Source organism: Labrus mixtus, chromosome 12 (genome assembly GCF_963584025.1).
Source record: "Labrus mixtus chromosome 12, fLabMix1.1, whole genome shotgun sequence".
Lineage (NCBI taxonomy): Eukaryota > Metazoa > Chordata > Actinopteri > Labriformes > Labridae > Labrus > Labrus mixtus.
Genome location: NC_083623.1, coordinates 11887352 through 11902240, shown reverse-complemented (window position 1 = coordinate 11902240; position 14889 = coordinate 11887352). Strand labels below are relative to the sequence as shown.

Genomic DNA, 14889 nt, shown 5'->3' with positions numbered 1-14889 from the left:
ATATCTAGAACAAAGGCGAAGGTGTGTGTTTAGTTAAATTGTAGATATATTTAGCTGGTGAGCATTTTAGAAAAAAGACTCAAACACATAATGGAAGCAAGCTTTGGTTCAAGCGGTATATATATTCATGAGGTCAAAACAAAGGAAAATAACACATTCTCTATGGATGATGTCAGCAGATGTAGCTAAAAAGACAGGTTTGTAGTTTGCCTCGGTTTGTTTTTTGGTCGACTTTGAATAAACTGACCCTAATACAAGATCGTCGAGACTTCTTTTTTTTTTTTAACCCACAGTTGGCAGGGACTGAGGACACAGTGTGTTATAGTGTGTGTTTCTTACCAAGTGACTGGTAGAGCTCTGTCATCTTTGGATGGTCCCAGCAGGTGGTCTGTGTCTGGTGACTGGAGAACACAACAAAAAAAGAGGAGAAATATCAGACTGTGAGACACACAAACAAAAACATCAGGTACATGCAAAGTTAAAAAGCACCACTGACATCAGAACACACACACACATAGATACTAAACACTTTAAAGGTTTATCCTGAAAGCTGAACACCACAGAAGCATTCACACAATATATAGAGGTAGACACAAAAAGATGGCGAAACAAATATGCACAAACAAACTTTTATCACTTTCTTTAACACCATTTGTTGTGAAAGTATCAATGGCTTACTGCAAACACAGAAACAAAATGAATGAGAAAGAGCCTTTAAACACCCACACAAACACAAACAAACATCTACCATGGGACACAAGTATAAGGGGACCTCAACTCCCAGTGTGCAGAAAATCTCACACACACACACACACACACACACACACACACACACTCAAAGAAACACAAACAAACTTACTCTACTGGAAAAACCAACTCGGAAAAATAAATAATAAAAGAGGCCCGCGCAAAAAAAAAAAAACTGATCAAACATGGACGCCTTCAATGGAGATCAGCAAAGAACCTGACTTTTCTCAAGCTGCGGCTCGAATCAGTGCATCTATTTGATGCTTCTGCTGGCCGTGATATGACTCTGTGTGTGCGTGTGTGTTTTCTGAGAAGGAACCTCGCTGTCAGACGGCGCGCTCAGATCCACTCGGAATGTTTGCGGAGATTTCTAGAAGACGGGCTCTTTTTTGAAATAAGAGTGGTTTTGAATGCAGAGGCTCCCCCGTGGTTTCTGCGACGGCTCTGACAGGCAGCAGGAAGTGAAGCTGAGAGCTGACAGTGAAAACATGGCGATGGCAGGGAGATGTTCATCACTATGCTGCAATCGTACAGACTGGTGACCCCTTTTGCACCTACAGAAGCTAAAGCTTATACCTGGACATGTCTGTGCTAAAGACATGCTCCTTGATTTTGAAAAACTACAAGGACATTGCCTGGATTGAAAAAAGGTTTCAATAAATGTAGATCAAGTGATTTGCTCATATTTGCCGTACAAAAACACTCAATCTGGAGGAAGGATACTTGCGATGCAGGCTGCAACTCCTCTGTCATTCAACATTTTTGTCATTGAAGAGTGACAGGTTGCATCAAAGCGGATAAAAGAGTTGGCATAATGGTGGGAAACACAGTCCACAAACTACAATAAAAAAATCTGTACTGTATATTTATACACAACATGAAGCAGGCAGCATTTCCATCAACACCAACGTTAGGAAGCTTGTGTGTTTACATCCACAGCTCATGAATGCCATAATGAGAACGTCTGAATTGTCAGGTTCAACCGTCCTCGACATTTTCCCGTCAACACAGTCCCTTTGTAATGTCTGAGCAATCTTTTTGTTGTCCTGTGGGAGGGGGGGGGGGGGGGAATGCAAACGGCTGACACATTTACTACAAAGCAGCTCCAGTTAAAATAACACAGCGGGAAACATTCATAGGCAAAAGGAGCGGCATCAGGGAAAATAAAGAGCAGGGGAGAAAAACTCGTGTTTTTTGGAGGAGATTTGAAAACCTCCTCGAGGGTTATATACAGCTGTGTGTGTCCTGAGTGTGAGGTCCTTCTCGAGGGTTATATACAGCTGTGTGTGTCCTGAGTGTGAGGTCGCTCTCACACCTGTAACATGATTTGTGTTCACAGTGGACTAAGATCCACTTGTTGTTGTTGTTTGCAAAAAAAATTTGATTGACCGGCCCAAACCAAATGAACCAAACAAGCAAGAAGAAAATATTTCTCTAAAACAAATGTTACCCTCTTATTTCTTTCTGTTCTTCAGCCTCTTTGATTTACATTAATAGTCTTAAAGTTACCTATAGGAATTTTCAGTTAGTGTTTATTTTGGCGACCCGTGTGGATAATGCCTGATCATTTATCTCTGTGCCGATTTGTTCCACAAATAATCTTCTTTAGTTTACATGTTCTTCTTATGGGCAAGTCATGAGTGTGCAGAAGAATGTTTTTTTTTAAGAAAGAGACAGAATGAATTTTAGAAGCCTTTTTTGTGAGTATGTGACAGCCCCCTGCCAGACTTCTCGAGGACTGTGTCTGACAGGTGATAAGTGCCTGCATTCACCCGCCTGACATCTTCTGTCTTTCACCTCTTATCCTCTGCCTATTTTTTGCCTTTAAAAAAAGTAAGCTCTTCCATTCCAGAATAATTTCCTGCTTTAAAACTTCAGTAAAGGTAGCTCTGAATTCTTTAAAAACTTTGTTCAAGTACTGTTTTCCTGTGTTAGAAAGACACCCATAAAAGCAGCATCAAGCCCACCCATGTATATAAAGGCTGTCTTTTCTATAAGGGACCAACTCCGCCCAATGTTTCCTGACAAAAAAGCGACAAGAAAGAGGACACTTCTAATCTTTGCTGAGATGCAGTCTTGCTTAATTTCCTCCCACAAAGCCTCAAGGCTTGTGAGCCCCTCCCCACCCCCCCCAGAAGTGCCAGAGCGGCTGAAATGGGAAGGCATGCGAAGTTGCCAGCATGAGACAGCAGGCACAGAACATCGTGTGAAGCCATCTGATTTCCCCCCCAATATGTCGCCTGAACTCCTCACTCCGGGGGGTTGGACAAGGAGCGGTTTTAATCTGGGACCTTTTGTCTGCTCCGAGAAAAGACGAAGCGGGGTAAGAGGAGATGGGAGCGAGGAACGAGGAGGGGTTCAAGGAAATGAATGTGTCACAGGCTGACACGGGTGTCCCAAGGATGTCACGGCACTGAAAGCGACCTGTGATTAGTCCTGGAGATGGATTTGGAGTTCAGTTTTCAAGCTGCAAATTAAGTGTGTGAGTGTGCACCAGGCAGCATGTGCAACTCTGTGTCTGTGAGTAAGGTGACCAGAGGTAGCAGTGTAAAGAAAACTGTCTGCATTTCAAAATAAAAGCCACACACTGAGGTTAAATGAAGTCTGATTTTTTTTTCTTTCTGTTACGCAATAGAGAACAAAATCCCGGTCCAACCAAGCTAGAGGCGTCGACAGAACATATGGTCTGAGCTCACAATGGGACAGTGTGTGTTTGGTTCCAGCTCATTTGCATGTTTGGTAATGTGTGAAAGCATTTCTTTGCCAGCTATGAGGATGCAAATCTCCCTTTGTGTATCTTAAAGCAGGTGTGTGTCTTGTTTTGTGTAATTGCTCTTCTGCAGGTGTTTTGTTTGTGCGAGTGGGCGGATGAAGGTGAGCTGGGTGGGCACATCTGTGATCACAGGCTGATGTTGACTCTCAAAGTTATAAGCCTGTCCTCCCAAACGTTTGCTGTCTGTGGCTTTTATCTAAAATCCCCCCCTCTAGTGCCAGACTGCTGGCCCAGCACAGGTGTCCCTCTCCCTTCGACTTATTCTAAATCCGTTTTTCTCCGTCTGAATTATTTTTTTTCCCCTCTCTGCCTGGAAAAACGTTTATTTTGAACTCCACACAAATTAAGGTAGAATTGTTTAAATCACAAGAGACTGAATCTAAGCTTCATCAAGTTGAAGTGGCTGCTTTAATCTTGTATAAAACAATATTTGGAGGACTTTATAGAGGGCTTTATTGTACAAAATTGGGGCTGCAGCTATTTTTTAAGGTTGTTTTGTGGAAAGTGGTACAAGAGGGACAAATCACAATTCACTATTTTTTGAGACAGTGACATTTCGACTACCAGCACAAGGCGATTAAAGGTGGCAGCCCTACAAAATACACCCATTTTACCATCCTAAATCAAAAAGTTAGGCAGTAACAGTGTCCCTATAGAAATGAGGGAGAGAAACAAAGAGAGTAGGAATAGAAAAGGAGAGCTTTAACTGCTACCCAAAGTTTTTTTTTTTTTAACCATAAGCCAAAGAAAAGTTCACTCAGGTTTTGTTAGTCAGCAGTTTGCTGACTCAGGTAACATGCTTTCTGGATAATGAGGTCCCTCAAACTTTTGGAGCTGACATTCTCCTGAACTGCAAATAAGCTGTCTCGATTTCCACCAACACATATCCAGAAAGAAGTCGAAATACAGAAACCTGATTTGGCAGAAACTGGAAGGTGAGGTTAGACATCAAATTAAAGTTGAGATAGTCACTGTTCGAACAGTGTGGGAGCTGTCTTGGGATTCAGCCAGGTATTATCTATTCCAAAAGAGGTGCTAATGTTGGGCTGAATGAGAAATGTGCAGGTGAAACCGTTTGCATTTTAATACACACACAGGGGCAAACGGACAGAAAGGTAGCTCCTAATTAGGAGAGAAATAAATGCTGTACGTGCTCAGAATAAACATGGAACAAAAGCTACCTGACCATCTCTATAATGTATGTATATGGGAGGTCATTAGAGGTCAGAGCTTTATGTGAAGAGGTTAAATAGACTTCAAAGTTAAAATCCCTGAGGAAAGAGGTTTTAGATAATGGGCTATTAAACAATCAACTTTCTTTATATAAATTGCTGAATCAAAAACATAAGCTGATCACCATCTGGATCATTCTGCTCAAACTGGGGTCTGCCCTCGGAAGAACACAGCAGCTGGACATCCTCATACTTATCCTTGGTTGGTCTGATTGGCTTTAACTCTTATTGCCCATAAATGCTTCAACAGGCATTTTCAAGCAGAGCTGGTGCAGTTATTCGACTTGACAGAAAGATAATTGGCAAACGTTTTCATAATCAATGGATCTATTTTAACCAATGTCATGGGGGAAATGATGAATACTTCTCCTGCTTCACTAGTGTGGAGGTTAATCACATTTCAAGTCCTGCGATGAATGGAACTGGAGATCTCTCAAGAAATCAAAAGCTTGTTTGAAGACAACCACCTTTTACATGAAGGGAGATTGAGATATGAACTGTTGGGCTATTCTAGAAATGTCCTCAGGATATAAAAACCTAGATGGCCGATATCAGTCACCTTGTGTACAGTATAACAGCCCTTTTACCTCCTTCTAAATAAGCAGGGAATATGGATAAATTACATTAAGAGGGACGCATTAAAGGACCAGTATGCAACATTCTAAATATTGATATAGCAAAAATCAAATATACCCTACATGTATGTAAAAATATCTCAAAAGACAATGAGGTCAAATTCCCTCTGGATTTGTTGTTCCAAGCTCTGTGTTCACATGGACAGGAAGGTGCTTCCTTCAGCTTGTTTACTTTTGGCTCAGAGGCTCGAACATGTTTCATACATGTTTCTTTATGCAGACCTCTCCCTCGCCAGACGTTAGCCCTGAAACCACATGGGGGAAAAGAGAAAGCCCCGCCCACTCAGGGACGCTGTTTCTAGGGGCATAAGAACGGCGTGTTGTGGCAAGAGTACAACTGAAGGAGAACCAACAGACTTCCAAACTGAAGAAAACACTATCTATGGCCTAAAGAGACGAGAATATAACAACCTACACCCAACCCTATATATCTACAGTGGAATTGACAAACCTCTGGATCAAGAAAATGGATGAAGAGGTGCAAAGGGAAGGACTATAGAGAGAAATATAAGCTAGCTTCAGAAAACTCGGTTGTTCAGTTTTCTTACTTTTCACTGAGCTCTGCTTTCTTTTAAACCGTAGTGAGTAGTTTGCTCTTTACAGGCCTCTAAGTATTAGTCAAATGAAACCGTTTAAGACAGGGAAAGTACTCTTCGATTTAAGTGCTCACAACTCACACAGCAGGTTTAGAGGTTACACACATAACGCACTGGAAACTGTTAATAAAGGAGACGGGATAAATAAAAATGTCTTAAAAGAACAAAATATCCTGACTGCTCCGCCTCGAATGGCTGCCAGGGTGCAGTAATCACTGACGCGAACAAACAACACACACACAAATGCAAACAATTTCAACAAACCCAAAGATGGCTATCGAAGCAATTTCTCGCCACTTACTTGATGTAATATGGAACCTTATTCTGAGAAACTGCACGTTGCCAGGGGAGCTGCACAGAAGCTGCAGACAAACAGAGAGAGACACAAAGATAAAAAGAAAAAAGGAGATATGGAGTCAAGCAGCCAAAATCAGAACACCATCTTAATAAGCATTGCACAAAGTTACCATGCAGCACAGTAATCCGTTTAATGTTTGCAGCTTGTCTTCAAATCTTCTTCACATCCAACACTTACATAATAAAAGTCTATCTATGTAAGGAAGACTCTTACTGTGCATTACATCGAGGCAAAGAATATAAATGGTTGTTGTTGGGATGGCAGAAAGAGGGAGGAGAGAGACAGGAGCGCGTGACAGGTAAAAATAGGAAAGGTGTTTGTTGTAGGTTTTTTTTTGTGGGTGCAAAAAAGTGAAATATCTACAGAGAGACCCAGGGAATCTTAGAAATAACAAACCAACAGTGTTAAAACCTTCCAAACATGAGGCTTTAGCAGCGCTCCGGTGCTATACAGAGCAGACATGTTGCTTGATTTATCACCTGCTTCCCCTCCTCCTTGACACAGCTTTACGCTCAGATGGAGATGAAAAGACAGTAAGAGAAAGAGATTAAGCGAGATATGGAGATGTACGAGATGGATAGGGCGAGATAAGGACACCGTACTTTATTGATCCCTCTGGGAATATTAAGCGACTAGTGTAATGAGAGCGAATATGAGATGGAGTGGATAGTGTCATAGTGCTGGGAAAGATGAAAGGAGAGACAGAAAGTATTTGGCCCTGATTTCAGCAGGGCTTGGTTTTGGAAAATTCATGCGTTTGGGGTGACACAGCTTCTTTTTCTTTTTTTCAGATCAGGTGGAGCAGACGGCCCGCTAATGGCCTTCTGATTATAGAAAATGACGATAGATAGAGAGAGTGGCTGTTTTGTCTAATGTTCACACGCGTGCATTGGTCTTTCCTCTCCAGCTTTGTCTCCGTTCCTCTCTCTCTCTCTCTCTCTCTCCCTCTCTCTCCTCTAATGACCACTCTAAAGTGGGAGGAAGAGGAGCGAGGGCTGTAATTAAGCCTTGCATTATTCAAAAGTAATGACTCGTCTGCATGAGTATGTGCAGATATTCACACATTCACTAAGCGCGCATGTGAGTGTGAAGCGTACGGCTGAAGATTAAGAAGATGGGACATGAAAAGATTAAAGAGAAGTGAAAACATGTAACTGGAAACTAACTCTGGTCCCTTGAAATGCTCAGATTTCCGACAGGAGGTTAATCGTCTCTGTACTCACTGGAGAGGAAATGTTGGGAGGAGGGGCCGAAGTCTCTGTGGGCTTCCTGAAGCAGCTTCAGTCTCTCCTCCACTGCCACCTGGACCATGAACAGACAGACAGACAGACAGACAGACAGACAGACAGACAGACAGAAGAGGGGACAGTCAGCTGTGGGCCTGGAAGTTAAATTCAGTGAAACAGAACTGAACAGTGGCTGGAGGTGGTGTCATGGTTGGAATGAATTCAATTTCAGTGTAATTAAGTTGGAGGTGGATTTGCTGTAAAAAGAAAAACCAAGCTCAAAAACATTTCTTCTTCTCCAGGTACGAATATATTCTCTGAAATATCTCAAAGAAACAGAGCTAATATGTGTATACTTTAGGTCATTTATCACAGAAGGTTTCTCACAAAAAATGTAGCTTAAACAAAGATGAATTCAGTTTGAACTAATTAGTGTGAAACTAATCACTGAACTTTATATACAGAAAATGATGTATGACTGAACACGGAAAAGATTTTACAATCAACTAAACCTCCAACATCTGCTTTATGCTCGCTCAGTAAATGAAATGCCTGGGAAATAAAATGTCCTTCATCATATTTTTGCACACAAAAAAAAAGCATTAGAAATAAAAACAATGTCATTAAATCAGTCCTGAATCATAGTCACGATAACAAAAAACATTAAAAATAAAACAGCATCATGCAGACGGCTTGTGTTTTCCTCAACTCAAGTTATGTACAGGAAATAGGTCAAGGGCACGCTGTTAAGATCTCTGCACTAAAATGTAAATAAAAGAAAGTGGAAAATTCAGCAGCTATAATCCAAGCTGTGTTCGTCCTTAATGTAATCATGTGATAAAGAAACAACAGAGGAAGATATTACTGGTTAAATAAGAATCCTAAACCGTATCAGAATCCTGTGAATAATGTTGCCTGTGAACATCACACTCTGGATTTGACCAACACCATCTTTAGCATTAATTGTATAAAATTGTTCCTGTTATAATTCATATTTGAATTCTAATGAAAACCTGTATGAAAAACAGCTTCTTTATTTATCATGCTTCATGCCAGTGGGTCCTCTCACAGCTTGGGGTAACAGAGCTGTAAGAAGCAGAGCTGTTATTCACCTCTCAGGCTGTGCACCTGTGTCCGACTCAGCCACAGAGTCACTTTTTCTCCATCAGGCCGGCTAACAGGACAGTATTGGCAGTCAGTGATACTGAAACTCTCTTTCCCTCACAAACATCAGGTGTGTTAGAGCAGCCAAGTCACAGCTGTCCACGCAGGGATCCTGGAAACGGGCACGGAAAAGGCCGATAGCTCGGGGTTCTTTTTGGCCGCTAATGGCTATTGTGGTCACTGTCCCATTGTGAGGAAGATGGGAGCTGTCTGCATGAGAAAAACCAAATCATCTAACTAAGCTGTCGCCTTCCTGCAGACCAAAGGAAAAAAAAAAAAAAAAAACGAGCAGACAACAAAGAGTCTAAAAAGTGCAGCTCACTGAAACTCTGCCCTCCTCAGACTCAGTGTTTGAGTTATGGTCATTCTGCAGGCAGGAAGACTATTAATGTCTGTCAGTACAATACATAGGAAATATCTTGAGGCTACAAATTAGCCCAGCCAACCCATCTCATTACAAGGCAGTGGCACACAGAAAAAGGAATGACTTTGTGTTTTTTCTATAACTCCTTTTTCTTGCTTTGTTGCAGCCCCCTTAAATCTACAGCAACAATGTATACCAGACATGCTGCACAAGTTTCCACAGTGCTGTTCACTCATTAATCCTCAGTCCTCCTTCCACCACTGGGGACTGGTCTGATTGGGAAAAATACTTTCAAATTCAATCAGATTTCAAATTGCTCTCTAAATATCTCTGTCTTGTCTGAGTTGACCTTGCTTTAGAAGGAGTAATGTTTGAAAAACTGATTCTATTCACAAGCTAGCTCATTTGAATTTCACACTGCTTTGCTCTTATGCTCATACAAGCTTTAAATACAAACATCGCATCTCCTCTGATTTCTTCTACAGAGACTTCCCCACGACTCTCCCTCTAGGCCCGAGACATGCTTCACTCCGAGAAACACTGAGCGAGTCCTCGGCGGATCACACCGAGACGTTAAGGGTGTACGCAGAGCCAAGAATGTGACTGTTGTTCTGTGAGAAACAGTGTCCATTGATGTGCGGCGACAAAGTGTTGCAGCAAGAGAAACGAGAGCTGCATTCAAATAAAACAGGTAGAGGGACAACTCTCAGTCCCCTGTGTGTTTGGATGACACAAAGTGGAATCAGAAGACAGAGAGATCGAGAGAAACTGAAGGAGACAGCGACAGAAACAGAAAGAAGTGATCAAACACACACAGGGAGGTAGTAGGAGAATGGGGGAACTTGAAGAAAGAGGATGAGGAGGTACTGGAGACGGTATTTACTTGGGCAAAATGCAGTGGGAAGAAAAGTCAAACCAAAGAGAAATCAAAGAAGAACATGTGTTCTTTAGCATCTAAATAAGATCCAGGAGGGTCTAAACTACCTGTAGTAGCTTCCATCTCATGTTGAGCTGGTCTAGTTGTCTGGAGGCAGTGGAGGAAAGCTGGATGTCTAAAGGCGTCAGCTCTGCAGAAAGCTCATTGACGTTTTGTACATCCTGACGGAACGGGGCGATCTCCTCTTTGAAAGCCTGGGGGGAAAAGAGTTGTGTATTGTTAAAAGGGTGGAAAGTAAACATTACATGTGAGGATTCAAAAATTCAAGGAAGTCAAACGTCATTCCAGAAAATCTTAGAGCATGACAAGTAACAAAATGAGGTACTCAGTCAGCTCAGTTAGAATAAAGGAATAACAGACAATACATAAACAAAAGAACTATAGACTCTGAGTGAAAAATTATTTCGAAAAATAACTCTTATCAAAAGATTAAAAAATATAGGTCTCTGAAATACAAAAATATGTATAACTCAGAATGCAAGTTGAAAAAAAAAATCGAAAAATATAAGTCAGAGGCCATCGTGAACAACATTTATGAACATACAAATTTGGTATTCTGCATCTCTGCTATCTCAATCTAAGCGTGATAATAACAAACTTATCTGCAATTTCACCTTAATTGGAGTTCATCTGTCTCACCCACTGAGTTAAACTCATAATCTCTGATTGGAGATAATAAAAAAAGTTTTAAATTGAGTTTTCTTGAGCTATGATTTTAATCTAACGTGTCTACGGTGGCTGTCAATAAAAACTTCACGCCTGCATGCTTCGTCAGTGTTCTGGCTGTCAAAGTGAAATCTAATCACAGAGACTTTTATGAAATTGGAAGCCTACATGACATGGATATGAAGCAATATAATTGGCCAAAGTGCCGATACCACAGGGAGTCAATCAGTGAGATGTGTGGTGTTGTTACAGAGAGTCTAAAGAAACGCAACAGTGATGAGTTAGCTTCACACACGCTAACTATCACGATTTGACTATTTCTGGTGCTGCCTTTTCTCCTCTGTTGTCAACACCTCCTCTGTAACATCCTCATTATTTGTATACTCTATTATTAGGAAGCACATTTTGCTTCTTGTTAACTAAACTTGTAGCTTGTTTTTCTTGGCTACTCGGGGGGGAAAAATAGAGCCTAAAATTAGAAATAAGTGTTGTCAAAAAACAAAACAGACTCATCAAACCCAGCACATCAGAAAATAAAGTTGTTTTTTTGTCCTAAAAATAAAATAAAAAGGTAGTAAGAAAGTCTCAGTCTCATCATTGAACACACTTATTATGGATGTTCAGTTTTAAGCTAAAGCTTTTACTGAATCAAACCAATGATGGTATTCATAAAGTTACACTTTTAAACTTTCAACAATCTTGTTTTTCCCTGATTAATGTGTGGCTGACTTCAGAGTCTCTCTGACCCACCATGGTCGTTTCGATGTGGTCCTGCAGCGAATCGATGAGCAGATCCCCCACAGGCTGCCAGGTGGCTTTGGCCTCCTCTGCCCGGGTCAGCCGCAGGTCCAGCTGATCCATGGAGCTCTGCAGCTCCTGGAGTCGCTCCAGCGCTCCCTCCACCTGACTCTGCCAGCCGCCCATGTGTCCCTTCAGACGCTCCCATCGCTCCCTCACCTCGCCTGTCTGCTTGCGGATGGCCCGGGCCAACCGTCGAGCCTTCTCCTCCGGGGTGAGGTCTGGAGGAAGGGTTGGAAAAGTCGCATTAAGGAAGAAGTTACTTAGCTTGTTGACAAAGACACTTAATTTCCTTTGTCTATCTTTAATACTAATTTAGTTACAATCCAAAAACAGGGAGTTTAGAGTGATATTTTCTACAACCTTTACTTTTATCAAGATGGTTTAATGAAACTTGAAGCTTAAAATTCATTTTCATTCTTCACATTTATCTCCAGTCAATTTCCATAAGATACACCAGTCCTCATCTGTGGATCACGGCTGTTTTTCCACTATAATCGGCCCACATTTTTGACATTGTAAACACTGTTTCCAATCGTTTAGGTTGGAATATTGAATACGCCTTTCTGGGGCATTTTTCATCCTCTTCCTGCAAATTACATCTCATTGTTTGCACATCCTTTGTTCGATTTCAGCCTCGGCAGCAAAACGCAAGATGATGAGGGAAAAGAGAAGGGCAAATGGTAATAAGAAAAAAAAAGAAAAAGGTCTAGACTACAGAGAGGAAGGGAGAAGTGGCAGTCAAGGCATTGTGAAAGGAACCCTTAAGCGTGAAAAAAAAAAAAAAAGGGGTGAGAGACAGAGCGAGGGTCTAGGGAATGAAGAAGGCAGCAGAGGTGAGAGGATGGGATAATTGTGACGGATCAGGGAGGGAAGAAAAGGTTGGGAAGAAGAGAAAACTGCTCCCAGAATACCCATTTCACCTACAGAGAAAGATGAGCTGCTTTCATGAGTTCTTAGGAGTTCGAAGGTCTCCTCACAAGGGTTGTGACAGGATTACAGTCTTCACATGTCTCACCTCAACAATATTATCTCATTTCTCGTTTCCCTCAAAAACATGTCTACAACCAGACATCTGTGAGACGTAGTGCAGGCAGTGATTACAAAATTTAAAAAAGGATGCATGCTACGAACAGAAAAACAAGTCTGCTTAGATGCAGTTTAAAGTTTAAGATTAAGAATGTAAGACAGTGGTTAAGACTTTACTGCAGTGTCACTCTGAAAAGTCCCTTCTCCTCTGATTAAACAGCGAGCGCAGCCTCCGATCTGGATTTTTAATCTATTTATACAATGAGGCGACGCTTTGATATCCGTATCAAAAGATCACAGACAACAAGCCTATCAGTAAGGGGGCTCTGAAGTCCTGCCACGCCCCTACACAGCCTCTCGGGTCGGTTTAATTATTTACACAGTAGGGTTTTAGTTTGAAGGGAAATGTGCTGACTTAACCAAGACTTCTCTGCTGCATCCAAAACAGTCTGAGAGAGAATGCTGAATGAGTAAGTGCATATTTAATTCATAGATTATCTGATAAAATGTACGTAGTACTACCGCTGGCTTATTTTATTAAGGTAATGGTGTTTGGAGGGGACTTGACCTCACAAATGGGGCAAATGGGTTGTTGGTGCAACATGCCTTCTGTGAATGTCTGAGAGCTTACTGGTTCCATACTGAGTGAGAAATTGTGCTGATCTGGTGCTCCAAGCAGGTCAAAAGGGAGACTAGGAATGCATTCGGGTGACCTCGGGGTGCAAGACCCTGAACATTTAATCGAAAACTTCCTCCGGCTTTTAGTATAGCCGTGGGCATTTACTGCATGTCATCACAATTCTTTCTCTTCCCACATTTCCTGTAAACTTTCTACTGGGACATATTTAATAAAGAAAGAAAATACCCCACAAAAATATACTTTTTCAACCTTTTTCCCTTTGCATGAACACTACTTTCTGGTACTCATACAATAAGTTGCATATTTTAGACGCATAATGGGTGGACACTATAACACCTGTAAAAATGTATGAATAGTGAGTGAAAGTCTTAGTATGCTGCTGTACAATTACATTAGCGTACTTATGAGTGAGTAAGAGGTGCTATTTTAGTACAACTTGTCTGTTTAGACTCTCAGTTGTCATGGTAAATCAAAGCTTGAGCCAAAGGCAACAGGAAATAATGAAGTTGCTGCATTAAGAAACTGAAAATGAACATGTGCTCTTGCGGACTGAAGGTAGTCATTTAATGAGAGTGCCGGCAACATTTCTAATATAAAATGGGTTTTCCATTTTTCCATCAGGTGGGAGCACAATTTAATGAGCTGCTCTCTAATGCTGATCATAATGTCCATCTAGTTCCTTCCCACACACTGGAGTGAATGTTTAAAAGGTTTTTTTGTTATGGAAATGTACCTGTCTTTGCCTGCAGGTTCTTGCGCGGCTCTCCGGGACCTTCAATGGGCTGGTCGGCAAGAAACGTCCGGGCTTGATCCAAAGTGCTGACCACCAAGTGCTCCCGTTCCTTCAGTTCTGAGTGTATAGCCTGAAGAAGAAAAAAAAAGAGGCAGAGCAGCAATCAAGAAACAAGTTAATATGTGAGGATTAGGGGAAAAAATGAATCCAGACTGAAAGAAATCATCAATGCGGAATTTTACAGAACAACATATTAAGCAGAAAAATGCTTTCCGTGATTTAAAAATGGTATCATCTTTCAGCTAGCAGGGGATGTTTCTAATGCATAGTTTCTACTATTCTCTGCATTGTCATATGTAGCAGAGCATCATATCTAAGCAGACAGTGGTGCAGACCAGAATCTGAGTGACATAGTGAAATAATATGAACTATTCCTAAAGAAGCCTTTTGCAGGAGTATCTTTTCTTGAGAAGGTCAGTGTTAAATCTAAACAGCTAACTATATCAGCTGCTGTAATGCCATCTGTACATTTCTCTCTTACAACGATATCGGAATTCCCCCGCTATAGTCAATAACGGTCAGGTTCAAACATGAAGACAGTCCGGTTTGTGCAATTTCTGGATTAGTAATAAGTCATCTCAATGAGAAATTTGCAATTTTTGCAATTTGCAAGAGTTCCACTTCTGCACAAGGTTTGAAAAAAAAAGATATAATTAATGCATTTCCTCTGCAGGTATGTGTATGCGCGACTCTTATCTCCTGATATCTTCCGTGCAAATGAACTCGAAATGAACCCCGATGTATCTTGAACGAGGCGTTGCACCCGGATCACTGCTCCCCTCCCAAAGAAAAAAAAATATCTGCTGATTAACCAGTTCTTCTGTAATTAGCTCTGACATGCATTAAATTACAACCAAAAGAAAAACAGGCGCTTATGATTAACCCATATGTGCACATGTTGGAATAAAGACGACGACCAGATGTTCACGTT

The 14889-nt window shown here is 41.3% G+C and overlaps 1 protein-coding gene across 8 annotated transcripts in view; it reads right to left on the bottom strand.

Annotated features, from left to right (window-relative positions):
* Positions 1 to 14889, bottom strand: part of utrn (utrophin) — a 178830-nt gene that overhangs the window by 45218 nt on the left and 118723 nt on the right. For all 8 annotated transcript variants that reach the window (XM_061052006.1, XM_061052007.1, XM_061052012.1 and 5 more), the window contains 6 exons: positions 13899 to 14028; positions 11449 to 11717; positions 10080 to 10226; positions 7565 to 7643; positions 6285 to 6345; positions 340 to 401 (listed from right to left, as the gene is read on the bottom strand). In XM_061052006.1, the coding sequence (XP_060907989.1) occupies positions 340 to 401; positions 6285 to 6345; positions 7565 to 7643; positions 10080 to 10226; positions 11449 to 11717; positions 13899 to 14028 (748 nt within the window). The remainder of the gene's footprint in view (positions 1 to 339; positions 402 to 6284; positions 6346 to 7564; positions 7644 to 10079; positions 10227 to 11448; positions 11718 to 13898; positions 14029 to 14889) is intronic.